This window comes from Esox lucius, chromosome 23 (assembly GCF_011004845.1).
Source record: "Esox lucius isolate fEsoLuc1 chromosome 23, fEsoLuc1.pri, whole genome shotgun sequence".
Lineage (NCBI taxonomy): Eukaryota > Metazoa > Chordata > Actinopteri > Esociformes > Esocidae > Esox > Esox lucius.
Genome location: NC_047591.1, coordinates 13250021 through 13277399, shown reverse-complemented (window position 1 = coordinate 13277399; position 27379 = coordinate 13250021). Strand labels below are relative to the sequence as shown.

Sequence of the window (27379 nt, the reverse complement as noted above, 5' to 3'; positions counted from 1 at the left end):
GAGAGATAGAGGAAGGAGGGAGAGAGGGAGACGAAGGAGGGAGAGAGAGAAATGGATGTGGATAGAGTGAGGGGGAGGGAGAAGAAAAGGAAGGAAGGTAGGGGGGGAGCGGGAGGTGATGGCAACATCTTTAGGCTTTGTGACATGCTGGTTGCATTTCAGTACATTCCATGTTTCTTCTGTAGAAGAGGGACCCGTGTAGGTGGAACTCAACCAGACCGCTGTAATGGTCTCTGCAGACACCTCTGTGGCTAAAGGGGGTTGTGGTCTGAGGAGATCAGAATTAGTTATTAGGGACGTGATGGCCACTAAATCTCCAGGCTGTAATTTCCCCCCAGAGTTCTGACCCGGGTCCCTGGGGCCCCTCTAGTTCATCAAGGAAAGGTCACTGGAAATCCCACCCTTCCATGTTGGCCTGCTCTGGCCAGGAGCCTGTCTCTCGACACCGGGGTCAGAGGGGTTGACATTGCATGTCTTTGTCGGGTCTCTATGGCTCGTGACAGATGTCTGCCCTGACAACCCCGATTACCACCTTTAAGCAACCGGGGCTCCCCGAGGTGGGTGTGTTTCGCATGTAGCAGGCCTGGGAACATGGGAATGGCCTGTGGGATTTACTGACCCCCTGAGATGTATCCATCAAATCTTATCTAGAGTGTTGAGGCGTCCTGCCCAACACAGGAGATGAATAGTAATGGAATCCCTTGACCTGGATGGTCATGGCTATTATAGCTTTTCTATTGTATTTAATTCAGAGTCTTTTTAATTCATATTTTGAGGTAAATACTGATAGTTACACACCAAAACAGAATCATTTTTCATTCAATATTTGTTCCTCATTTAATGATTTTAGTTTTCTTTCCTGACTGATCACAAAATCAGTCCCTCTTCAGCAGGCACGTGTTTAGAATTGTTTGGATCACATTTTTGAAGCAGAACACGAGGTGTCCAAATTGCAATGCATATCATATCAACGACCTACATATCACCATTATATCGTATTTGGAGGTTCCTGGTAATTCCCAGCCCTAGTCCAGAATTGACCCTGTGGGAAATCATATATTAATCAAATTGTTTATTTTCCAATTAATATTGAAAGTCATGTTGAGATGCTGACACATCATCATCCCTTAGCTTTGTGAATTTGACCAAAAGCTCTGCTCCAATGTATATCCGAATCCAAATAATATTTATTTGCAAAATATATCAATTTTACACATGCCCATAATTTTACTTTGTGTATTGGTACTGTACTGCTAATAGAAGACCATAAATAGTGTGAAAGAATATTCATTTTTGCTTATGCCTGATATGCCTGTAAAGGGGCTTGTGTCACATGAATTCATAGGGATGGTGGTTGCGTGTCTTGAAATAGTCACATCCTGATCCGAATGCTTGTCTCATATCCAAGCGTTCTGAATAGCTGATAATCCACTCTCCAATCCCTCCAAACCTCTTGTAACAATAGGGACAAAATATACATTATCTAAGTTTATAATGATTTCCTGTCCGTGTAGGGATCTCTATGGAAGTCAGTGGGCAGATGCAGGCCCAAACCAGACTAATGGAGGAGACCAGGATAAACTCTAAGATGGACATGTGAAGCTGTGTCAGGATTGACTGGGATATTTATAGTGTATTTTAGCTGCTGCAGGTGGTATATCCACTGCCTGCTTGGTGATTGGTGCAATGTCCTCCTCCCACCTGGCATTGTGGGAGATGACGGTCTCTAGGAAATGAAATGAAACAGCTGAGTCCTCGATCTCAAGGGGGAGAAGCGACGAGAGTTTCTTGAGTTCAACCTCCGCCTCCACGGTTTTGTCCGTGTTGAGCTCTAGGTTATTTTGAGTGCAGCAGGCCATTAGCTGGTCAACCTCTCCACGGTACACGGACTCATCTCTGCCGGTGTCCAGTGTGGTGTCACCTGAGAACCTGAGGAGTTTGACAGATGTGTTGTCGGCAGATTGTTTTGTGTAGAAGATTGGTTTGCGCTACGGCACTTATTTGTGGCACTCCAGTGTTGAGGTATGGTGTATGTAATCGAATTTCCCCAAAAATCTACACACTCTGTTTTTCCCCTAGCGCACACCGACGCGCACTCACACAATATGAAATGTAAGCAAATTCAGTGGAGTCATTTTTTTGGCCTTATTCTTTCTCAGAGCTGATTACACATTAACAACTGACCTCGGAGCTTCATCTTGGTTGACAGTGTTTTTACAATGTATCCATCCTATGTATACGATATAGAAAATGTACCCTGGACATAATAGGTACAGTAGTCTAGAAGTTAGTTAAAAAGATCTTGATATCCAACATGTACCAAACTATGAGTGCAGGTGGGGATGTGCCAGGTAAACATTCTCGCTCAATATGCAGGAATGGCTTTTGTCAGGCAATTGTATTTTCTGTACATTACTGTGGTAATCAGTTGAAATCCCATGTTTTTTGGGGATACTCTTTAGTCTTGTAAGTTACAGTTTACCTTCCAGTAGAGCCGTTTAGATGTATGCTTCCAGTAGTGTGTGAGGCTGGGTCAGTACAGTAACCTTTACTCAGAATCCACGGTTCCTTCGAGCATCGGTAATGAAGCCATAGATCGGTAAAGGTTCATCTGGGGGAGGAACTACTTAGATGAGATGACCTTCTTGAATATTTAAAAGTTTGGAGATTAGCCTGAGATGAGCCTGTTCACTTTGCTGGAAGTGGTCTGTCCTCAATGGTCTGTACAGGTTCTCTGGGGCAGTTCAAACATGACTGGTACATGAACTTCAGTTTTCCACATAAATGGCCTCTCACTGACCTCTTTACAGAATAGCCTGAACTTCCAATGTGTTTCAGATGTAGCCGTAATTCCGGGGAGCTTGAAAGTGGATTCGTCTTCTACTTTCGCATTTGCCCATTGGCTCTTCGTATTGATACACCCATGTTGTTACAATATGACATGAGGGGAGATGTACTGTACAGCACTGAACATGCACTTTACAAGATAGCAACATGCCCATCTGTCACTGTGAGCCATCTTTGGAAGGTTGAGAATGAGTAAATTGTCTTCATCATATATTTATAAGATACCTCTGCCCATCATCTATGGTCTCCAGCCCCATGGGCTGATGCAGTACAGTAGCTACTGTAAATGTAACCGCAGGAGATAAAATATTAAACAGATTATCCAGCACTGTAATAAACCGGAGTAGAAATGATATGTGTATATATACTATGTACAGTATATATCTTTGAGAGTACCAATACAAGTGTTTGTTCAATGCCTGTGAGGTTCCCAGAATTCTCTCTGATTAGAGTTGTGATGCGTTTAACAATAGCTACCTCCGTAACACAAAGTTTGTTGTCCCAACAGCTTTTTCAGTTGGTCGGATTTCTCTGAGAGAGGTTATTTGAACTCAATCTGTCTGTCTCATCACAGGGCATTAAGATTCTGTTCGGGTTGGATTGTTACCTGCAGTAACAATGTTTTTCATCACCCCCCGCTTCTCTCTTCTACAAACGTGCCCACAAGAGTATTGAAATGTTTCCCATCACCTCCAGCAGTCATTGTGGAAAGACTCTCCATGTTCCATAAGTTAATTTCAAGTTACCTCACGGCACAATACTTTAACTATAATTAGGTGCTGATTCAATATCTAGTACAATTCTGTATGTGTAAGGACTGTGTGTTTTCTAATTCAATAGTCCAAACGTATTGCTGATGTGTGTGTGCGCCTGGGAAACAAGAGAGCCAATCAAATTGTTTGTTTTGATCAGTTAGTATTTATCCCACCCCCTCACACGCACACGCACACGCACACTGCATTGTATAACTGCCAGCAAGTCATAGTACACCATAGTGCGCCTCTGAATGAGAGATGTATACAATTTTGACATTGCTTTCTGGGGGTCAGTAGATCAGCCATTTCTTGCTGTGATGCTTTACTACTGCACATATTTGAACATTTCCAGAGGTACCATCTCATAAAGATGAATGTTTTACCCAATGCATTTTTTTGCCATGGATGGTTCTTAATAGGTGGCGGTCTGGGTAATTCCATCCTGTTTTGTAGTTTTAATTTCTGCTTTCATTGTTCCTTGTTGCAATGCTGCAATGATCTGATTATAATTCTATACTACTGTCTGTGTTTCTAGCTAACATGATGCCTTTTCTTGTACATTTCTGTATATGAAAAAAGGGTTTACCTTTTATTAGTATATTGAAGTTTGGTCACGTTATTTACTGTAATACCTGATCTTGGTCTTCTGGAGATAGAACAGGAATTATAATCAACTCTGTATGGATTCATTTAAAGAGGTTGACGTCTTAACAGTGTTTCATCATCTGTCCATTAAAAATTAAAAGAGCCTCCTTTTAAACATTGGATGAGCCTCTCTTATTAGCCGGCTTGAAAACCATTTTGGATTTAGATATAGTTGTGGTGTAATAAAGGCTTTCAGGGATTGATTTGAAGCCCTAATATTTTATAATTGAACCGCTCCCAATATATTTTTATTTCAATTTTGTCTTTGTTTAATTTAGCCTTTGTTTTGTCTAGTTGCATAAGGCCCCATCTCCTTATCTTGATGTCCAACCCACTCATAGACACATGCGCTGTCTTTAGAGGAAACAGACAGTGTTCCTTTGTTTTCTGATGCGCTCCTCATCTCTTCCAGTTACCAAGGATGGTCTCCGGCAGACAGCCAAACCCCCTCATTGCTGTCAGACGTAACACCATCAACAGCTCAAAACAACGCAGTGAAAAGAAACCACTGCTCTCCTGAAGGACACCTTGTCCACACAGTCATTTCTTTTAGTGGGATGGGCCTGACAAACTGTAGTCCCTTTAGGCACAGTGCCCAGGTAGTAAGAAGGAGGGGAAGAGAGGTTACAGTAGTACATGACTGGCTCTACTTCTTGGATAGGGTTTGAGTAGATTAGTAGAACAGGACTGAGTCCACTTCCTGGATAGAGGTAGTGTTGGTTTTGTGTGTTAGTGTACATGACTGAGTCAACTTCCTGGATAGAGGTAGTGTTGGTGTAGTGTGTTAGTGTACATGACTGAGTCAACTTCCTGGATAGAGGTAGTGTTGGTTTAGTGTGTTAGTGTACATGACTGAGTCAACTTCCTGGATTGAGGTAGTGTTGGTGTAGTGTGTTAGTGTACATGATTTTGTCCCCTCTAGGCGAGTGGTAGAGTTTGAGTATAGCAGTATTACATGACTCACTCCCCTTCTTGGATAGAGGGAGTGCTAGTGTAGAGAGGGTTCTTTAAAGCAGTGGTTCCCAAATCTTTCCTGGGGACCCCCCAAGTCTTTCCATCTATTAGATGTCTCCCAGAGGGGGCTCCAGGAGAGGTTTGGGAACCACTGCTTTAAAGGGACATTTTAAAAACATCTCCTAGATGCTTTGAGCAGTTTTTCTGTTACCTTGACCTTACAAGGACAATAAGGCTAATCCTAACTCAATTAATCAATTACATTTATTTATAAAGCTCTTTTTACAACAGCAGTTGTCACAAAGTGCTTTACGGAGACACCCGGCCTTAAACCCCAAGGAGCAAACAACAGTAGTATTGGATTTCAGTGGCTAGGAAAAACTCCATAAGAAGGCCGAATTTTAGGAAGAAACCTAGAGAGGACCCAGGCTCTAACTGTATGCAATTCAGGCCAGGAGTTTATCCTGACCAGGAAATAATTTAGAGTGCAAGGAAGTCATCATTAGGTTTTCCAGTAAACCCTATCTACCTTAAGCCCCCTCACATATTTCCCCTCTGCCGACCATTTTAGAATAAGGCTCAGCTGACTCTGTCCTGACGCCAGTTTCCCTTTGATTCACACCTCCGAAGTACAGACTGAGACAGCGTTCGTTTTGATCAACACCTCCCAATTATCACTTGCAGCAGCTTGTTGCGGTCACAGGAGTAGAGCCAAACAGCATTCTAGCAGCGTTTTCACAGAACTGCAACGGCCTCCTCCCAATCCAGGGTTTCTGCCCCCCTCCAAGCCCCAAAATGCACTGGGTTTGGACCTCCAATGTACAGCACTGTTTATAGTTAGTACATGGTTAGATGTTTTCTCTGGATCGGTGTAAACACAGCAGATGTTGACGCTCTCTGTAAGTGAAGCAGCGAGATCACGTGAGCATGTGCACTCTGGCTTTGCACTCGTTCTCTATCGCTAAGCTTTCTCTTCTTTCTCGCCCCACTGGTTATCCTTCACATGCCCATTCGTTCATCTGTCCACTTCACCTGCCACTTCTAAACATGTTATTTATAAGGCAAGGCACAGCCCTTTCCCAGGAATAGCTTTTCACTGTTTGCCTACAAAAGTCTACAAAATAAATGTATTGGAGTGGATTGAGGCATTTTTTTTCAGCTTTCTGATAAGCAAAGAGATTGTGTCTGGCTGTTTTATGAAGAGTTGTGAAATATAGTTTTACACTCTGCCTGACATGCATTATGTAGATGATCATTTTATCACCAAACTGAAAACCAACATCTTTACTTTGAATTATTTGTGTAATCATTTGTGGCCATGAAGTGTCAGAAAACGACTGTTAGCAACATGATTGTGACCTGAATCACCCTCTGTAGAAATAAAGAAGAAAAACATTAACTATTTTGGTCCAAAAGTGCTATTTTGGCTGTTTGATGAGCGTTGCCTGTGCATGCTGGGTGACTTTCCCACCGCCTTTTCACTTTCCTTGCCATCCGTGTGAGGTTGTGGGTGCGAAAACCACAGCGTTAATTAAAGACTGACAGGCCGTGATCAGACTGAGGCGTGAGGTGAGGAAACACACAGTCAGAAATGGACAAAACAATATAACAAATGGACTAACATATATCAAATGGAATAACATATAACAAATGGAGTTTCTGTAGAAGGGACACCTCCTGGAAGGTTTTGACGTTTCTTTCCTTTCTCTGGCTGTCAGTGTGACCCTTAGGGAGAGTCAGCATTTAAAGGCCTAAACCCTGTAGACCAAAGTTCTCTCGCTCTCTTCATTTTGAAGCAAGACAGCTGTTTTAAAGTGTGTGTGTGCGCCAATGTACAACAAATACCCTCAAAGGAAAGCTGAGAATCTGTTCTTTTACTGTGATTTTAAATCCAACTTTTTGGAGTCTAAAGCAAAAAGAAGAGAAAATGCATTACTAATAATTATGGACAACTTTTAGGAAATGAGTATGTAATGTCAACACCAATATGCCATTATTGACTTTATAGAGACTTAAGCAATTACACCGTAATAATTACTGGGCCACTGAGGAACATCTGTGCATGTACTCCATCATTGAAGGCCAAGTTAACTGGGCCCAACAAACAAACACACACACACACACACACACAAGCACACAGGTAAAAAAAAAAAAAGGATGAAATGAAATTGGCAAAAATGAAACAGATTTTATAGGGCCCTAATTCAGGATGAGTAAGTGAAACGGTTGCCCACACTGCCTCCTCCGTCTCCCAGCCAGAGAGAGGGCTTTTGGGATAATGATGGATCATAAAGGGGACCTGCAGAGCTTGGCCCTGCTGCAGTAATTGGCCCAATGGCTCCATGGCATTTAAATCCAGCCGTCAATTATCCATCTGCTGAGGGACGGATAGGCACAGATCCTTAGTGGAGAGGGAACGAAAGAGAAAGAAAAGCAAAGAATGCAGAGCCACTTTTAATACATCAGATAACAAGCGTGTCTATTCAGACAACACCTAAAAAACACTTAGTCTGTTCTTCAGTCCTGCCTCAGTACTGTGGATGACGATGGCTGTACTGTGGATGACGATGGCTGTACTGCAGATGATGATGGCTGTACTGCGGATGATGGCTGTACTGTTGTTGTTTTTTTGACCATATGAGGGACCCCTCTAAGGCATTGTGAGTGGTTGGTTTTGCTGTACATTAACGTCATGGATTCACTTAAACACGGACTCCCGCCCTCCACAGTACTTTTTGATTAGTAATGAGGGTGTAGTAATCATGTTTTAGTCCACCATCCCTGGCCTAATATCCATGAGACTTCTCGGGTCAATCCTCTTACTGTGTAAAGAATACCATTAGCCCATTCAATCCTTGTCATCGTCTCGACACAGATTTTCACTTTTCCCCGGAACCCGCAGGTTTGAACCTGTTGTCTGTGGTGATAGCAGTTATCTGGAAACCCCAGATCACCACTATCACTCAGTAAATTCTCGGACATCCGCAGTAAGAGCTTGTTTGAAGTGCATTATACAGTCATTTAGCTTGCCGTGCAAGGGGGCAGTGGGGAAAACCAAACATCAGTGTGTCTCTATCCACAAACACATGAAAGAAGAGTTTATTCCCTTTGGAATGGTCATGATTAACAGTGTTTGAAATATGTTGGTGAATTTTGAGCCATTCCATCGAGCGTGTGACATTGATGCGTTGTGGAACATCCGTCTCCAACCTTCCAACTATATTGTGGGAGACGGGCGATGGCGACTTGTGGACGCCTCGGTGCAGACCGTATTGTGGGTTATGAAATTGCCTTGCTGTTAGTCTCATTGCAGACTCATCGAAAACAGTAGCTGTGGAAACCGATCACAGCATTGCTAGATGCTGACCTCCATGTCTTGTGTTGTTGTACAGGAGTTTGCGGCCTTGACCAAGGAGCTGAACGCGTGCCGGGAGAACCTTCTGGAGAAGGAGGAGGAGATCTCAGAGCTCAAGGCGGAGAGGAACAACACCAGGGTACGTAGAGAGGAGGCGCGCACGACAAACACACGTTTTCTGCCCACGTTCTAACCTCCTGCGTAATACCTGAACCGGAGAGCCTGTGGAGACCGACAGTGTTTTCGGTTGAAATGGTTCACTGCTCAGCGGTAACATGGGTCAGTGGAACCTGCAGCCTCCAATCCACCAGAGAAAGATTATGGACACGAGAGGTAACTCTCTGAATACCAATCCCTATAATACCCATCCGTTAAGCAGAGTTAACCAAACCTGGCTATTTACAGATAACACTGCTCTTCTCCCAACATGCTAAATAGGAGAGTCATAGAACGATGCTGAAAGACCGAACAACACCGGTCCGCCTGAGAGGATTTTAGCACTGTCATTTTAGTAGGCCTGTTACTGCTCTTCTATCTTGCCAGAAGGTGAGAGGGAGAGAGTGAGACAGAGAGAGAGGGAGACCATGAGAGAGGGGGAGAGGTGGGTGGGGGGGGAGGAAGAACGAAATAGAGAAAGAAATAGAGAAAGAGAAGGACAGTGGTAAAAAGAGGGAAGTCATTTTCACTCTCTCACTCTTCATTATCACCTTGAATCCTCTTTGGTGCAATTATGAAGCAGACTTTTAATAGAGCTGTCTTTTTTTAGTTCTAAAGGTTTTAAAGTTAATAATTAAATCCATAAAGCTGTGCATCAAGGAATCGAAAGGCTGACAATGTAATTGATGGTGTATCTCGATGTTTTAGGCATAAACATTGCAAGCGAGCCTGTGCCAAATGGCATGCATATAAATGTACATGAACCCATTCTAGACAAAGCCGTGCATTGTACAAACATGATAAGATATGAATAATGATCAATAGAGGGGATTGGGAGAGGAGAAGTGAGGAGATGGTGGAGGAGACGGTGCGCTGGTCTAGGCTGCTTATTATTATTCTGGCGGGGCGACGGCTGAGGCAGAGCTGGGGCATTCAGTCTCTGATTGATTAAACGGCTGGGTTTGGAATAGAGAAGGGTTGATGGGGTCTCAGTCTGCTGGCAGCCGTTATGTTCAAGGACGGACGGTGAAGAAGAAGGACAGATGGACTTCTCGAAATCCAGACCACTCTGTCAGCACCTTCTCTCCGCCTACGACGTATTAAGTCAGACAGCAATATATAGACAGTGGCATGCATTTAAATGAAACGGAGACTTGCTCCCAGGTGCTGCAGCGGTCTAGGTCATTTTAGTGCCAACCTGTTCACCACGGCCTAAGTTCGAGCCTTGGCTGTTTGACTGGTTGATGTGTGGCTGGATGCTACATGAGACACGTCCATCCTACATTTTAGACCCCCTACTCTCAGTGGACTATTGTAATCCCCCCGTGTTGCTGGAAGTTAGCTCCCCCGACTCTCCCCCAACTCCCCCTGTCCTTGGGACACTCTTCCTTGAGAATTGATTCGGAATGCCACCTACACCAGCTCAGCAGAGCAACCAGATTTGCATAATCTATTTGGTGTGCAGTCCAGGGGGTTTCAATTTGTTTTGAGTGTTTGTATTGTTCAGAGTGCCTGCCATTGATTTTAGCAGGGCTTGTGTGTTATTACACAGAGACTTCGCCCGGAACAGTCAAACGTTGCAAGGTGAAATGTCTTGACTTGAGATTCTTTTTTAATGTAGAAGTTTATCAGCTTTGATTTCAAATATGCCTTTGAAGAGTCACCTGTGGACCAAAGACCTTGTGTGCTAAAATGCCTTATCCTTCCTGACTGATTGTTCTCTAGTTTTGTGTTTTGCTAATGTCCTTGTCACTACTGGTAGCATGAGGTGGACAGCCCTGTCCAGCTCTCCTTGTGTAACGGCACGTCTCCTGGTACCTCCGCCATGCCCTGGAGACTGGACTGGGAGACACAGCTAACCTCCTTGCGACGGCACATATGGACGTGTCATCCTGGAGAAGCTGGACTACCTGTGCAACCTGAATGGGCTACCTGTGCAACCCATTCAGGTGTCTCCCAGTCCAGTCTACAGGGCATGGTGGAGGTACCAGGAGACGTGCCGTTACACAAGGAGAGCTGGACAGGGCTGTAGAAGGGCATCAACCCAGCAGCAACACCGGTATCTCCTCCTTTATGTAAGGAGGAACAGGAGAAGCCCTGCTAGAGCCGTACAAAATGATTTGACTGGCATTCAACAGAGCACACCAGAATTGGCAGGTCGCCATTGGCGCCCCATTCTCTTCACAGATGAGAGCAGGTTCACACTGAGCACATGTGAGAGACTTGAAAGATTCTGGAGATGCTGTGATGAACGTTATATTGCCTGCAACATCATCCAGTGTGACCAGTTGGACGGTGGGTTAGTGATGGTCTGGGGAGGCATATCCTTGGAGGCAAAAATCTGATAACAACTTTGGAGGGCACAATTACATGAACATTTCCCAAGAGCAATTCCTGAGTGGAACCCCAAAGGTAGTACTGTAATACTGTTTTAGTTTGTGCCATCAGCTTGCTTGCTACTGTAGCTCTGCAAATTCAGCTATTGTGTGTGTGAATCCTACCAACATAAAATAAACTGACTGGATTAACCTCACGTTAGCTATGTGCAATGAGTGCCTTTCAGACGGTAGACATGAACACTGTCGCCTTGCCAGCTAAAGAACAAAAGATACATTGCATTGCAAGCTTCTCTCATTGACTCAAATTCAAACTGCAAACACTGGTTGATCTTACTGGCGCTAGCTAGCAAACGTCCACAAAACGCTAGCTAACATAGTGTGACCTGTAATTCAATGCAGCAAAAATTATGACTGGTGACAGTTGTGAATGTGTCTTATTGTATTGTGTGGTAGAAGTAAAGAAATGTCTAACAAATCCTTAGTTTGAACTACTAACTGAAAGTCAGCCACCAATGTCATATTCCCACACGCACACCTGCATGATGTGCCACTGTTGAGGGATGGGGGGACAGTGGATCAAACCATTGTGAGGCAAAGGATGGGGGTTTGCAATCTTTTGCAACATATAAACACGCTAGTAAGTGTCTATAATCAGCATTAGTGCATTCATTGTGTGTTTTTAATATTATTGACATTACATAAAATAGTTATGTTTACAGTGATATTTTGGGGGGACAAATTATAGATTTCCTAGGATGGGGGGGTCATGTCACCCCCGGGATTTCCGCCTATGCTTGCAGCACAGACCTCCACGTGCTAGCCAACTGTACCTTGAAATGAAATCCTCAGACCCATTGTCAGACCTCACGCTGGTGCAGTGGGTCCTGGGTTCCTCCTGGTGCAGGACAATGCCTGACCTCATATTGCCAGAGTGTGTAGGCAGTTCCTGGATGATGAAGGCATTGATGCAAAGTCCAAATTGAGAACCTGAATCCAATTGAGAACCTCTGGGACATTATGTATTGTGCATTTGACGCAGCCAAGTAATGCCACAGACTGTCCAGGAGCTCACTGATGCCCTGATCCAGGTCTGGGAGGAGATTCCCCAGAGCACCATCCACTGTCTCATCAGGAGCATGCCCAGACGTTGTCAGGAGTGCATACTACTGAGTCACATTATGAGGAGCCGTGATGAAAATCATTTGGAATAGCCTGTGATTTCAATTGTTCACCTTGATTTTCGGTGTGACTTTGAATCCAGCCCTCAATCGGTTGGTGATTTTGGTTTCCACTGACTGTTGTTACGCCATTTTGTTCTCAACGAATTGCACAATGTACGGTAAAGATTTGACCTTTTAATACATTTTGTTCGAGACCTGATGTGTGATTTAAGTGTTCCCTTAAATTTTTTTAGCAGTGTAATAGCACACAATACTTCATATTTAGATTATGGTTGTTTCAGCTAAAATAATAATCACAGCTCCGATGATAGTCACATGATGATAATGAAAACACATTTCCGTCAATATATCTGTCTCCGTAGCTGCTTCTTGAGCATCTGGAGTGCCTGGTGTCCAGACATGAGCGGTCGCTACGCATGACTGTGGTCAAGCGGCAGGCCCAGTCCCCCTCTGGCGTGTCCAGTGAAGTGGAGGTCCTCAAAGCGCTCAAGTCCCTGTTCGAGCACCACAAAGCTCTAGATGAGAAGGTAAGGCTATTCCCGCTGTATATTAATCGTAGCCTATTTCAAACAAGCCGTGTGCTCTTCACACATTCATAGAGAACCACCCTACTTCACCCACGGGAAGCATCTCAGGCACTGATCCAGCCGTCATCTCCGAAACCTGGTCTCACATTTGATAGGAGGACATTTCGAAATATTGTGAATTACTTAAGAAATATGACCATGTACGAATGTCGTTTTTGTTTCATGGTGTGAGTACGGGAGATATAACCTGCCATAGTGTTTTTTAATAGAAACATTAGTCCCTGCTATATAGTTACTTGATGGTGTTTTAATCGCTGTTCAGTATTACACACACACCCACCTGAAGATGGCGGGAGTAGTGGTGGGTCAATGTCGATTGTGTGTTCTTTAGCCACTCACGTGTACTGCTTTGCTGGGTTGGAAAGTTCTTAAGGTAATTGTACCGTAGTTGCAGTTATTTACAAGTTCAGTTATTTGGTGAGCGCATTCCCACCAGATGTAAGCTGATAAATATGCACAGTACCTGTAGTAACCTTCATCCTTACAGGAACGACAGAGCTCCAGTATATTGACCGAGAACCGTACACATGGAGAGGCTTACATCTGTGTTGCTGGCTAACACTTTGCCATCCTGGTGTTTGCCATTCTTAAGCCAGCCCCTACTCTTCACCGACACCAAGCCTATTGATGCATGGCTTCAGCCCTACCTGCCATCAGCCCAGCCACTGTAATCTATTCAACCCTCCGCGGCAGATCCCGTCACTGCTGGACGCTGGACTGAGGAATGCTGGGGGAAAGAAAATGTTTTTGATTTATGGGATGTTTTTTATCCTGTGTCTATCTGATGTTGGGGAGGGAGGCTTTCCCGTGGGGGGGGGGGGGGGGGCTCGGAGGGTGGACAATGTCAGTCCCCTCATAGAGGCCCTGATCCTACACGGCCATAGTCGCTGTCATGGAGCGCCATGGAGCTCACAAGTAATTGCTCCATCAGTAGCATGACAAATACATGAACATGGAAGGCAAGAGGAGGTCATAAATTTTCCCCCTTTGACATGAGGCAGAGGAAGCAGAAGCTGCTCCTGGCAACCAGCGCTTATAAGTGATAAAAGCGCATACTCCTGAACAGGAGCTCAGGCTGGCTTCAAAGCGAGACAAAGTGTTATTGAAGAGCAGCGCGGGGTCTCGCGGGAACATGTTTTATCACGCTGACCTCTGCCTGGGGTTGGGCTGATGGGTCGTTTGGGAAGTAAGAATGGGGTTTGGGGGAGAGGGAGACGGGCATATCTCACTGGTTTCTGGATATCCATGTCCTTCGTTTGAGAGCTCAAAACATCACATCTAAAGTACTATGTATTGTCTGGACTGACTGGCTTGTTGTTTTCTTTAGGTGAGAGAGAGACTGCGGGTGTCACTAGAGAGGGTTTCAGCATTGGAGGAGGAGCTTGCTTCAGCCAACCAGGAGGTAAGAAATCGTCACGCAGAGCACCTCACAGTGCAACGGTCTCATTGCAACCCGGGTTCTTATCTTATTGACCGGGGGCAGTGAGTCCCACCAAAGGTCGCGCATATTCCCCTTCACTTCATTGGCCTTAGTCAGGATTTTCTGGCGACCCCCAGAGGAGTTTCATGCTGACCCTTATACTGGGAAGGACTCCTCTTCAGGGGGTAATGCGTGTGTCTGAAGATGCTATCTGGTGCGATGGGGTGAAGCACTGACAGATGAGCCAGACTGTGGTTTTAGCGGGGCAGTCTAACCCCCGCCACCCTCTGCCAGTGTTGGCCAGATGGTCGTAGTCCTGCGGAGAGGATCTTTATGGGAACCAAATAAACTGCTCTGCCATGCTCAGAAAGAAGATGGGGATGTGAGGGAGGGAGGGAGGTGAGTGAGAGAGAGAGAGAGAGAGAGAGTAAGAATGTAAAATGATGGAAGGAAAATATAGTGAGATGTCGCTGATTGTTGGAGAACATGAGGGGAAAAAACAAAGCCCGAGACGGGAGAGAAGCAAGACTGGAAGACGGATTTTAATGGTGGTTTTCCCTACCCGGTGACTTGATTGGCTGTTAGAAAACGTCTGCTCTGCTGCGGGAGCTCTGTCTCTAGTCTGGTCATGGCAGGGAAGGCGGAAGGTAGTAAAGGGGAGGGATGAGGGCAGCTGGAGGTTATAAGGCATCGTAAAGGCATTTGTACCACCGTTGTGCGCCTCGTAGGCTTACATGAACACTTCTAAATATAGTGTTACCCCTTAACAGATGGTCATGATTAGATGAAACAGGTTCCTCAGTGGAACACAGCAGCCATTCATTCCTGTAATTTGTGACTACGGTGACCACTACTGTAACAACTACGGTAACCACTACATAACTCTAAATGGTCATCTTCCTGCTGTGTCAAGGTAAGACAGCCGTGTGAATGGATGCTGGGGCGGGTAATGTGTAATGTGAGGTGGTTGGTAAAGCACTGCTGAATGGAAATGTTCACACTTTCAACAGGTTCAACCCTCCAAGGAGCTTGTCGGGGCCCTGTGGCTGCCTGCCCCTGCTTCAGACTGTTAATTGATTTGGGATTGAGAGCTGTCTCTTTTCTCTGCGGCGCCTGTCGGCAGATAACAGCACCTGCAATCCTAGATCCTTGTGTAGAGAGCTGCACTGCAACTTGACATGGAGTGACTTTGACCTCAATGTCTCAGGTCTCTGGGGTTTAAGTGGTCCAGATTTGGTTCCCGTTTTTCCAGGTTAGGGTCAACTCTTTTTCAGTTCCATTCAATCAATGTTCAGCATTGAAAGGCTTCTTTTTTAATTGTTATATATAAAAAAAGTACTTCTGCACTGAATAGTATTTAAATGGAATTGACTCTATCCAACATCGTTCCCCACAACATTTAGTAGGCTACATATCTGTTGTTCTGATATGTGATGATGTCCAAGGAGTTACGTCTTCTTAGTTGTGATATTGACAGATGTCTGTTTCACAAGATTCCAGCAATGGAGATGCGGTTTACGCCAGGAGTGGACAAATGAGAAAAAAATGTATATGCAAGAAGGTCAATGAACACCCTCCGAAACCATTGTGTGAACTTGTAGGTTTCATTTTACAATCCAAGCTAAGGAAGATTTTACCAAGGCTTTTCTGAGTGTGGGAAGCCAATTTGGCTCTGTGTTGTCCTCTATAGGATTTTCTATTGTTTTGTCTCTTAACCTCACAAGGAACCATTCATCTCCTGGTTAGAATTCCAAGGGAATCCCCTAGATAACACTCACTCTATAGAAGGGAATGTAAAAGTCAGATAAAAGCTGTGTGCGTGCGTCTGTGCACGTGCACATGACTGACTGACCAAACCGTGACTGATTAACAGCTGTTAATTCAAAAAGCTTGCGGCTGAGAAACTCCTAATGTAAGACACATCCTCCACCAGACCAATCTCATACCTCAAGAGATCGCACATCACCCTCCTGTCCAATCTCGTGTTGCTCTCTCGCACTAGAGCTAGACCTGACGCTATTCTGTGTGATGGAGCGAAGGATGTCGTCTAGAGGAGTTTAAAGACTCTGTTTCAGTAGCACCGTCTCTTTGTGCCTCGACTTTCATGAGTTGAGATTAACTACTTCTGTACATCAAAGGGAAAGATGGCCACTTACGTTTTGCTACTGGAAACATCCCATTTTTCTAATTTGAGAGCAGCCACAGCATTTGAAATCTGTCATTTGTTCTGCCGGGTGTCTGTCAGGAGGAGAGTTTGTGTGTGTCTGTGTGTGTGTGTGTCTGTGTGTGTGTGTGTGTGTGTGTGTGTGTGTGTGTGTAAGCTGTTTGATCTCTATTGTACTCCCCACTGTGTCTGCCAATGCATTGAGGAGGTGTAATTGCACCCCTCATTAAAACAATGGATGATGAGAGAGATAGAGGCAGCAATGTGCAACAGTAAACAGATCCACTGTGTGTGGAGGAAATCTACAACCCCGTGTTGGGATCATTTCCAGGCTTAATGTAAAGTGACGTCCCCATTGTAACTGTGAGACAATCCCTCCCTGCTGTTTGCCCTCTTAGAATGAAACTCATGTAACGTCTTATGAAGCGTTTCTAGTTATGGATTATTTCTGAAATGTGCTTGCTCAGGCAGTTATGTGTCACGTTTTAAATCAATATTTTAGGTGTCATTGAATGTCCTCTACAGTGGGGAGAACAAGTATTTGATACACTGCCGAATTTGCAGGTTTTCCTACTTACAAAGCATGTAGAGGTCTGTAATTTTTATCATAGGTACACTTCAACTGTGAGTGACAGAATCTAAAACAAAAATCCCGAAAATCCCATTGTATGATTTTTAAGTAATTAATTTGCATTTTATTGCATGACATAAGTATCAAATACTTGTTCTCCCCACTGTAAGTCTTGAACCCAGCACCAATGGAGCGGATGGTGAAATAACTTGCCAACTGGCTTTGATTCTTTGACTGTGTTGTTCTACTGAGTTATCTGGTCCCACCCTCCCTGTCCTGCTCATTTTCTTCTGAGAAATATGATTCTGTCTTTCTCTCTGGAATCTAGACACATGGATTCCCACAGCATACAATAATCAGGCTTAACTTATTTATTGTAGACAGAAACGACATTCCAATATCAGTTAATAGTGATGTACTGTGCGGCTTTTCCTGATCAGGACTGAAAACCCCTATTGCAATTCAATACGTACTATATAAGTAATGTATTGTCGCACAAATAGATTTTCTTTGGAAAGTACTGTACAGTAGGTTCATGACAATCATAAGCTGCAGCTACAAAATCCATCCTGGATTTGCCTCCTCTTTCTCACGGGCCTTATAATATTGATGTCCCTGACGGGGGAAGGAAGGCAGGTTTGTTTCCTGAATCCGGACAGAATCTGCCTGTGATCAGCAATAAAGCAGAATTGGCCTGTGATCAGTTATAAGACATGCATGCTGTCATTTTAATCACGCCACCATGCCCTCTCTGCCTCCCAGCTTGTTCCCTGCATTATGGTCAGTCTGTTCATGACCGTTTAGTTCGAACCCTAAATGCGGATTGGCTGAAAGCCGTGGTACTCTATATGGGACTGTGCATCCTGGGCATGACAGCAACATGAATTCAATGATAGCCTGTTTATAATAGCAAAAAGACCGTGTTGCACCGTGAATAAGAACATCCTTTAGTGTTGGCATATTGGTCCCATAACACCTCATCTGTCCGTATTGTGTCATGCAGTACAGTTACTCAAAGTACACAGTGAAGTGGATGTGTTCTCCTAAATACAAGGACTGGGAGGCTCCGGTGGAAGATGGACCCAACAGTCATCACGTCCTCTCCCTCTTAGGTCTGTCACTGGATAGTCATTATTAAATCAGAAGTGAATGGGGCCCCATACAGGAATTCATCCCATGCTGCTTTCATCGTCCAACAATGTGGTCAGTTATGGTAGTCTTTACCGAACTGTTTCCCTCAGACTGTTTCCCCCCTCCTTTGGAGGTACACAACCAGGCATCCCTGACAGAGAACACCTTAAAAAAACGCTTAGTCCTGTCACTCGTTAGTTACCCCTGGCAACATTATTATGATGGACAACCAGACATTTCAGGCGGAGTAAAGAAAAAGTTGCAGTTGGCTGAATAAGATAATTAGAGCGATCACGTCTCCACCTAAGATGATTTAGCCAGAAGTGCAATGGTCCTCAAATGTGCACACAGACATGCTGTATTACATAACACCAAGAAATCACCTGCTAGCTATCTGAAGGAAACACAAGGTTGTTTTGTTTTGAGAAGTGAATAAGATCCTGACCCTTGACCCTTTGAGAAGGAATCTGTAGAGCTGCTATCCTCCTGTGGCTTCCGTTGTTTGTGTTGATGAATCAGATGTGAGACGTGTCACCTTCACTCCTATTCACCTCATGCACTGATAGCGGAGCACCCTGATGGTCTGGAACTGACTGCTGCGTGTTCGGTGTGTGTTCGCCAGCTAGGCTGATCTCTGTGGTGTTACTTGAGAATCTGTGCATGTAATAATCCTGGTCATTGTAACCTTGCAGATTGTGGCCTTAAGGGAGCAGAATGCTCACATCCAGAGGAAGGTGGCGTCGGGGGATGGGTCAGAGGGCATCCTGGAGGGTACTGACGCCAGCCAGAAGGCGCACAGCAAGGTGGGCGTCCGTGTCGTTTTCTGTCCTTTTGCTTGGTTAATTTTTCACTTGGGATTGCCCAGATATGTTTTCATGCTCATTCTGACCTCCTTGTAATTATGATTCATTATCTTGCAGACACTAGATAATGTCATTAAGCAGCCGGTAATGCAGCCCTACTCCAGGTGTTATGTAATGTCAATGACCCCATCAGATTCCATTACACTGTAGCGCCCATAAATCTGCGTACGAATGGGCCCAGGATCCACAGTAATAGTGTCCCTTTAATGCGTCCACACTTTCAGGATTAGAAGATGCGAATGAAACCCTGATCAGATAAAGCTTGGAGGATTTCTCCATTCTCCCAGAAGACAGCGCAGTAGTTAGAATGCAGACAGCAGCATGTTTTCAACTTATAGAAGCTGGCACAGCACAACAACAACAACCAAGAAAAACATCAATGCAAATTCAGTTCATTGTCTGCCTCAGTTGGGATGTGAGCTGAATCTTGCTGGTTGTGCGGTAGCTTGTGATGGCCACCAACTGTCAGGAGTGTACAATTCATTTGAGCTTTAAAGGGTGACAGCTCTTTGTGGTCTGTCATTCTGAGGCGGGTGGGGAAGGTCGAACACCCCCCTCCCCCTCCCCCCCTCACACACGCACACCCTCCCCGCGTGGGGTCAGTGAGAGGGGAGTCGCTCACTGTCACCAGTCTGACATTTGATGATGTATTCATGGGATCCATCCAAAGGAAATTACATGGATGATGTGCGGGTAACTTCCTGCTCGGGGTGGGTGGGTGGGTGGGTGAGCACTTTTCTCTGTCTCACTGCTTCTAGGTAGATGGGTGTTCCAGTAAATTGCAGATACTTGCCAATGTCCTCGCCACTCTCCCGTTTGTTTGCGTGTCTGTTTATGTGGTTGAGCTTGATGTAGCCATATGGTCGCATGACGGAACAGCATTCTAGGACATAGAGCTAAGCCTGCTACTGCTGTTGGACAGGTGACTTGACTCTCTGTGCCAACAGCTTCTACGCATACATTATTATCGAGGCCTCAGTATAATAAATGTATCCAAAAAAATGTATCGCTGTCTTTTGAAATAGTTAACTATTTCCTGATGAATAATAAAAACCAAGAACAATTAACCAGTGGTGATGTTTTCAAAGTTATCAATTCCAACTATAACGATAAAACCAAAGCTAGACATGGTAAAAAAAGCAACCGTTACTCCCAGTGTAATTCAGCACTGCTGTGATATGTCGACAACTACTGTAATATGTATCGAACAAAAACTGCCATGGCACATCTAAACTCATGTCCTACCAGACCATTCTTCAACCACAGAGAAACAACGTTTGACCCCATATCCATCACGCCCAAAGGCATTGTTACGATGGCCACTGTGCCAGATGGCTCTTCTGATGAGTTTACCTTGGCCAAAAGTCCAGTACCTCCCTTGAACGCTTTACGAGTCTACTCTTCTGAAGCTCGGCAATGAGGTTTTTATTTTGAGAGCCCACAGCCGTATAACTTGTTATCTCCGGGAAAACAGCCACCCTAAAGGCCAAACTAAGGAGATAAATCCCAAAGTTGGTCCACTCCGAGAGTAGTCGTGTGCGCGGGTGTTGGTGTTGGCTTTAAAACCGGCGTTCTGATTTAGTGTAGCCCGTTACCTCACACTGTGAATCATTGATCACAGGCAGCAGGGAGAGGGCCCCAATTAGGGCTGCCAGGCAGATGGATGGCTACAGATGGGTACCAGGCCATGATACATGGGGAGGGGGAGGGGAGGGGGAAGGGGTGGGAGACAAGGGGAAAGAGATGAAACGGGAGAGGGAGATGGATAGGGACAGGTTATAGAAAGAGATGACAAGGAAAAAAAAAGATACATAATCATGTGCCTGTGGCTGTAATAAAGCTGCTGTTGATCCCGTTGTCCTGGTGTCTGCAGTTTTTCAGGGGATTTTCAGTTGTTTGTACTGAAGACTGCTGCACTCCCAGAGAGCCACACGGCCTGCAGTGGCTCTCTCTCACACACCCAGAGAGGCTCCTTCTGTTGACCAATCACATCAGATATGTTGACATCTGATATTTTTCTGACCTGATCAGGATTGGGCTGCTTGTGTTAATGCATCCAGAGAATCTGAACATCTGATTTAAAGCACCTTCTTACCCAGTAGTTTAGGGTTATCCTGAGGGCTCCATGAAAATGTATTTTATCTCGTCCAGTTCAGATAGTTCATACACTTCATCCATGTTCTGTACTGCATTTGTCACCACGTGCTTTTCGTGTCATGGCACTTAACTGACATAAAGCATCTTTAAGTAGGTATTTAAATGCTGTATAATGATGTTCGAGTCTGTTCCTTTATTCCAGCTCACTCAATCCACGAAGAAATGCTAAGAGTCTCAAATTCTAGCTCAATAATGGAAATTCCCCTTGATTTTATATTCTAAAATTAGTTCCTGATTTTGCTAAATGGAAGTGGGCTGACCCCATTCCTGCCAACTATCCAGTAATGTCTGGTTGATTGTCTCGCTGTCGTTCCCACTCCCCTTGTTTCCCAGCGTCTGTCCAATGGCTCTATGGAGTCGGCCCATGAGGCCAGCCAGGTGGTGGAGCTCCAGGACCTTCTGGAGAAGCAGAACTATGAGCTGGCCCAGATGAAGGAGCGCATGTCCTCCCTGTCCTCGCGTGTCTCTGAGGTGGAGCAGGAGCTAGACACCGCCCGCAAGGACCTCATTAAGACGGAGGAGATGAGCACCAAGTACCAGAGGGACATCAAAGAGGTGAGAAGAGAGGTACATTCATATGAGATGAGCACACACTCTTTAAAATGAGACACACCACGTACACACAACCACAACACATTTTAGGGAAATTAATTCAGTTAAAGGATTTTCTGTCAGATTATATGGACAGTTGTTCATTGGAAAAGCTGTCTATCCTGGTGACTGTACATTTGTGTGGAGCAGGGTAGCAAACCTAGACAGCTCAGATAAGCCCTTATCCGACCTGAACAATAGGCAAACCATAATAGATGGACCAACTTGGATGAGAAGTGTCTGTTCATTTAGTAACCTGACTCTTGGTCCGCGTAGTAACCACATTAAGAAATCCTAAGCCCCGGGGCTAAGGCTACTCAACAGTGATGACTAATGCTCGTTGTGGCCAAACACCCGCTAATACTATTAGCTAGTACTGCTAGCTAATACTACTAGTTACTTTGAGAAAACATTATTGATATTTGCCCATTGTGAGTTGTTGTCTCTTCAGACAGGTTAGTCTTCTCCTTCAGCAGTAGGCATTCGCTTTCCAAATTAGTTTACGGTTTCTCTGTGATTGTATTTAAAAGTTCAGGAAAGACAAACTGACAGCCTCAACCAATTATGGGAGTATGATTTTTCTCAGTCCCCATACAATCATAATACCTGGTTACCCACTAGATTAATCAAGCCTTGGTCATAGCTTTTAAAGGGTTAATTCTACTAATTGTAAATCATATTCCTGAAGAGCATCTGGGGAGCATGTGTTAAATTAGTAAAATGTTACTGAGTATGTGTGTTTCTGTGCATTGTACATGCACTGCTTGTCCCTACAGGCGATGTGTCAGAAGGAGGACATGGAAGAACGGATTGTCACTCTGGAGAAGCGGTACCTCAGCGCCCAGCGGGAGTCCACCTCACTACATGACATCAGCGACAAACTGGAGAATGAGCTAGCCAATAAGGAAGCCTTCCTCAGACAGGTTAGTTACATATTTTGCCAAACCATTATGCTTCTGAACCCACTGCTCACTCAGCCAGAAAATACTGGCCGGCACATACACTTTGGAGGAGAATGCAGTTGCTGGCCAACAACCACAATTAAGCTTGCAGTGGCCTGACCTTTCACAAGTCGCTACAACGCAACAAGGCTGGGCAATCCTATCCCACACCAACCCTAGATGGTGCTAGGCCACCGACAAAGCCCAGGGGCAGTGTCCATATGCTATAACCATGATTTTAACTCCTTTGTTCTGCAATGAATCAGCTGTAGCCGGCAGCAGTGACTTTACAACTGCTATTATAACTCTGAAGTTGATTTTAACACATTCATTTTGTACTTTTTTTTTCAACAACTTTAGATTTTTCTGGGTCTCGTCTTTTATTAAATAGCAATTGGTACAAAATCAAATGTCATGTTTTGAATGAAAACATCTTGACGTTCTGTTCAACTTTAGTCATTTGGAGTAGATTAAAAAATAAACATTTGCCTGAGGTCAGTCGTTTTTCATGTTATTACTTGAAGAGGTTGTGTGGGTGGATGGTTGGAACTCTCATCTGTGACTGGGATATTTGGTGTTGAGAATAAGGTTATGTTTAGGGGGTGTTCTCTTTCAGCTTCTCATATAATTTGTTTGTTATACCTCTGTAACCTGAATATTTCGGGAGAGTTTTTGAAAATGACTAATCACATATACACAGCAACCAGCAGAGCTCGAGGCAAACAGACATTCATACAATTAAATTGGCAAGCAATAGAGAACATACACACGGATGCCCAAGAACATTAATCTACATTGCTAGGCAAGAAGAACACAGTTCATATAATAAACTTTAAGTAATGTCAGTGTTCAGATCATTTCAACATACATGTATGATCAGTGTTTTCTGTTGCTGTCTCACATTGGCCTCTGTTTTTTTATGACATTCCGCCCATTCCCTTGCTTTGAACTCCATCCGAATATTATGAATTAATATTACCATTTCTAGCACCATCATCTGAGTAAACAGAAATAGCCCTAACTCCCCATGGACACAGCACTCACATCGCATCCCAACCCCCAGTGATCTGGCTTTACTTATTGCCACACCAAAAGCCACGCCCCAAGGCCTTGGCCATTAATGTTTGAAGACGCTCAGGGGGAGGGAGAAAGGAGATGGAGACATGGAAGGATGGAATGCGAGAGCCCCTAGGTTGTGGGGCCTGTGTATTCATTCAGTGATAGTCAACAGTATAAACAAGGTGAGACCCCAGAGAGCCCTGGTCATGGCCCACAGACCACCAACATTGAGGTCCTCAGGCCACATATGTCTCATGTCTGGTTCTGGCCTGCCATGGGTGTCCAGGAGCATCTGTCCCTGGTGAAGACAACTGCCAAGTAAATTCTGAAAACGGAATGATCTGAAACTGAACGGAACCAATAGGGAGTTTCTGATCAAATGGCCCATTGGAAAACACAGGTGTTACTTTGTTGGTGTGACTGCACCTTGGATTATGTTTGCTGTGTGGTGGAAGGGCACGGATTTCAGTGTCTAGGAGATCGAATCCCTTCTGTATACAGACTGTATATTGTGGAACGTGTCACTACTGTCCTAACAAGTCCACACACTCTAAGTCCACACATTCTCGGATCCAACGTTCTGCTCTCGAATGGCACCTGGTGTGACATAACAGCCTTCATGTGTGACATGGGTTAAGGTCATACGTCACCTGTCTGTGTGCGCGTGTGCGTGCTTGTGTGTGTGCGCTTCCAGATGGAGGATAAGAACAGGCAGCTGCAGGAGCGTTTGGAACTAGCCGAGCAGAAGCTACAGCAGACCATGAGGAAGGCTGAGACCTTGCCGGAAGTGGAGGCTGAACTGGCCCAGAGAATAGCAGCACTCACCAAGGTGAGGGCCCACGCATGCATTCACACATGCTCACATATGTGTAAAGAAAAATCATTCCGTATGTGAACGTCTCTATCATAATTCGGGAGGCTATTTCCAAACTGGTGACTGTTTATCTTATTATCGTGATGCGTGTAAAGTATTCTGCAGTGAGACTGTTCAGTGCTGTGTTGTTTGTTATGTGTCAGTAGTGTCTGTAGTGTCTGTAGTCTCCACACGTGTCACCTCTGACCCTGTGACGTGTCTCCTCTTCTACGGTCCCATAGTCTGACTCGAGCACCGCCTCGTCTCCTGATGATTGTCTGTTTGTTATGGAAGCTAAACTCCAAGACATGAACTCCATTCTTAGGAAGGTAGCCCCGCGGGCTGTCACAGCACTGCTGCCAGCTACTAGAACACATCCACACTTTGTTTTCCCATTCTGGTTTTGATTTCATTCATTTGTACTGGGTTCGTTTGTGGGGAGTCACTTTTCTTGGTGTCTGTAGGCCGGGTGGAATCTGTGGGAAACGCTGCATGCCACTTGATGGGCTCATTGCTAGTAGACTACTGCAGCAATGGCTTCTGACCTGGCCCCTCCCACCTCTCTAGCTACAGTACGCTCTGTCACCTATCTGTTCCATCAGAGTACGGGGGGGGGGCTGCTGGCTTTGTCTTGTCTTGAAGCCCCTGCATTTTGTGCTGGTATTCCCCTCCATTGCTGCTAAACTGGCAGGTCACTGTGCCCCCTGTGCCCCCTCCCCCTTTCTCCCCACTGTTCCTATGTGGTGGCCCCCCCTGCAGGCGGAGGAGCGCCATGGCAGCATTGAGGAACGCATGAGGCACTTGGAGGGCCAGTTGGAGGAGAAGAACCAGGAGCTGCTCAGAGTGAGTCACCCACGGGAGGAGTTGTAAACTGCCAGTTTTTGCTACGCTACAGTACATCATGCTAACAGCATCCTAGAGCTGCCAATGGGCTTCATTGCACCGGCTTTGCACTAGCAATATGACTTTTTCAGTTTCATTTTCAGTGCAGGTTTGGAAACTGGCTACTATGTTGAAACAAACTATCGAGCCTTTGAAAGTCATGCACCTTGTGTTTTTGTCTCGCTCAGGCTCGACAGAGAGAAAAAATGAACGAGGAACACAACAAGCGCCTGTCGGACACGGTGGACAGACTCCTCACAGAGTCCAACGAACGTCTACAGCTCCACCTGAAGGAGAGGATGGCTGCTCTGGAGGAGAAGGTCAAGCATGGAGACCATATCCATACAAACAGCTTTATTTCTTTCAGATGAATTTTGTCCACAAAACTTGAATACTTCCGTTCCCGTTTCAGAATGTTTTAATACAAGACTCGGAAAGCTACAGAAAACAGTACGAGGATTCAATCCATGAAAAAGTAGGTCAACCCATATCAGAAATTATTATGTTTTCTCTCCCTAAGTTTTGAATTTGACATGAGGTTGGTTTAATAAAGTGCTTTTTAATAGAGAAATAATGATCTGGGTGTTGAGCCCAGGGCTTCATTTTTTATCAACTTCTCCACTGAATATTCACAAGATAGCATTGCCCTCGGAACCGATAATGAGATAGAAACCCATAACCAGGCGGAGTACGAGAACTGACTAGCAAGTGCTGTCAAATCATGATTCAGAAATGTAAATTCGTATCCAGCTTTGTAGCTCCAGTAATGAATGAGCAAGTTGACGAGGATTTGCGCACGTCTCATGTTGTCCTTGTTTACTGCCTTCCCCCCAGACTCATCTGGCTGATGAGATAGACAAGCTGAGATCAGAGCTGGACCAGTACCGCCTGAGAACAGGGTCCCTCACAGAACCCACTCTGTCACGGTACGGGTGAGTTTGTAGGATGCTGTGTTTGTGTGTTGGTGAATCGGGGGTGGGGGAGGGGTTGTAGATGTGTGTGTGTGTGTGTCTGTGTGTGGGTGGGCAGTCGTATGTAGATGTGTGTGTGTGTGTGTGTGTGTGTTTGAGGGTTGTTGGATGTAAATGTGTGTGGGTGGTTGGTAGGATGTGGATGTGTGTGTCTTGTTGTGGGGGTGCCTTTGATTTAAGGTTTCTACTGAAACCTTCAGAATAATGTGGTATGTCTCTGTTCAATAATACAAAAAGGATATATTTCATTTATCAAGTGACTTAGAATCATACACATATTCATTTTACGTGTGGGTCTCCCAGGAATCAATCCAACTACTCATTGAAATTTGAATTGGATTGAACTACTCAGGATCTCCCAACTGAGATACCATGTAAAATATTTTAAGAATATTTCTCCATCTCATAGCATCACCATGTAGAATGATCTGCTTCCTTTAATATCTACCTCTGAATGTGCCCTATCTTTCCAGAAATAATTGGGCTAGATGTTGTGATGAAAGTACACGTAGCTGTCGTGATCTCGTGTTTCTCCTCTGCAGTCACAACACATTAGAAAAGCAATTTGCCTCAGGTTGAAAATAACACAATGACTGACTGTTGATTCCTTAATTGTCTGATGCATCACTGTCTTGCTATTAGATAAACAAGTAGGCCTTTTTAAATAACCAGATCAGATTTAATTACATTTTTCATCAATTCAATCAAATATATTTTATAAAACACTTTTTACACGTCAAAGAGTCCTTTACTTACACCCACCGTAAAACATCGGGAACAAGGTGTGCATATACAGAAAACAGGCCATTTTGGTTTGGTTGGATTGCTGTCATGGGCTTGCTTTACTTCTCTTTTAACCATGCTGTCATTGTAGTGTTATCCATACATTTTGATAATTACAGTTACAGGTTATATCAAGGGAATTTAAGGCAGGCTTGAGTTTGAACCAAGCTGTTA

The 27379-nt window shown here is 44.6% G+C and overlaps 1 protein-coding gene across 4 annotated transcripts in view; it reads left to right on the top strand.

Annotated features, from left to right (window-relative positions):
• ppfia2 (PTPRF interacting protein alpha 2) overlaps positions 1-27379 on the top strand; it is a 148900-nt gene that overhangs the window by 101342 nt on the left and 20179 nt on the right. For 3 of the 4 annotated variants that reach the window (XM_013140203.4, XM_020042763.3, XM_020042764.3), the window contains 11 exons: positions 8594-8695; positions 12595-12759; positions 14147-14221; positions 18798-18908; positions 21459-21680; positions 22493-22639; positions 24411-24545; positions 25329-25412; positions 25640-25771; positions 25864-25926; positions 26286-26377. In XM_013140203.4, the coding sequence (XP_012995657.1) occupies positions 8594-8695; positions 12595-12759; positions 14147-14221; positions 18798-18908; positions 21459-21680; positions 22493-22639; positions 24411-24545; positions 25329-25412; positions 25640-25771; positions 25864-25926; positions 26286-26377 (1328 nt within the window). Of the gene's footprint in view, positions 1-8593; positions 8696-12594; positions 12760-14146; positions 14222-18797; positions 18909-21458; positions 21693-22492; positions 22640-24410; positions 24546-24811; positions 24899-25328; positions 25413-25639; positions 25772-25863; positions 25927-26285; positions 26384-27379 lie in introns of all 4 variants that reach the window. The other variant, XM_020042762.3, reaches the window with a different exon arrangement.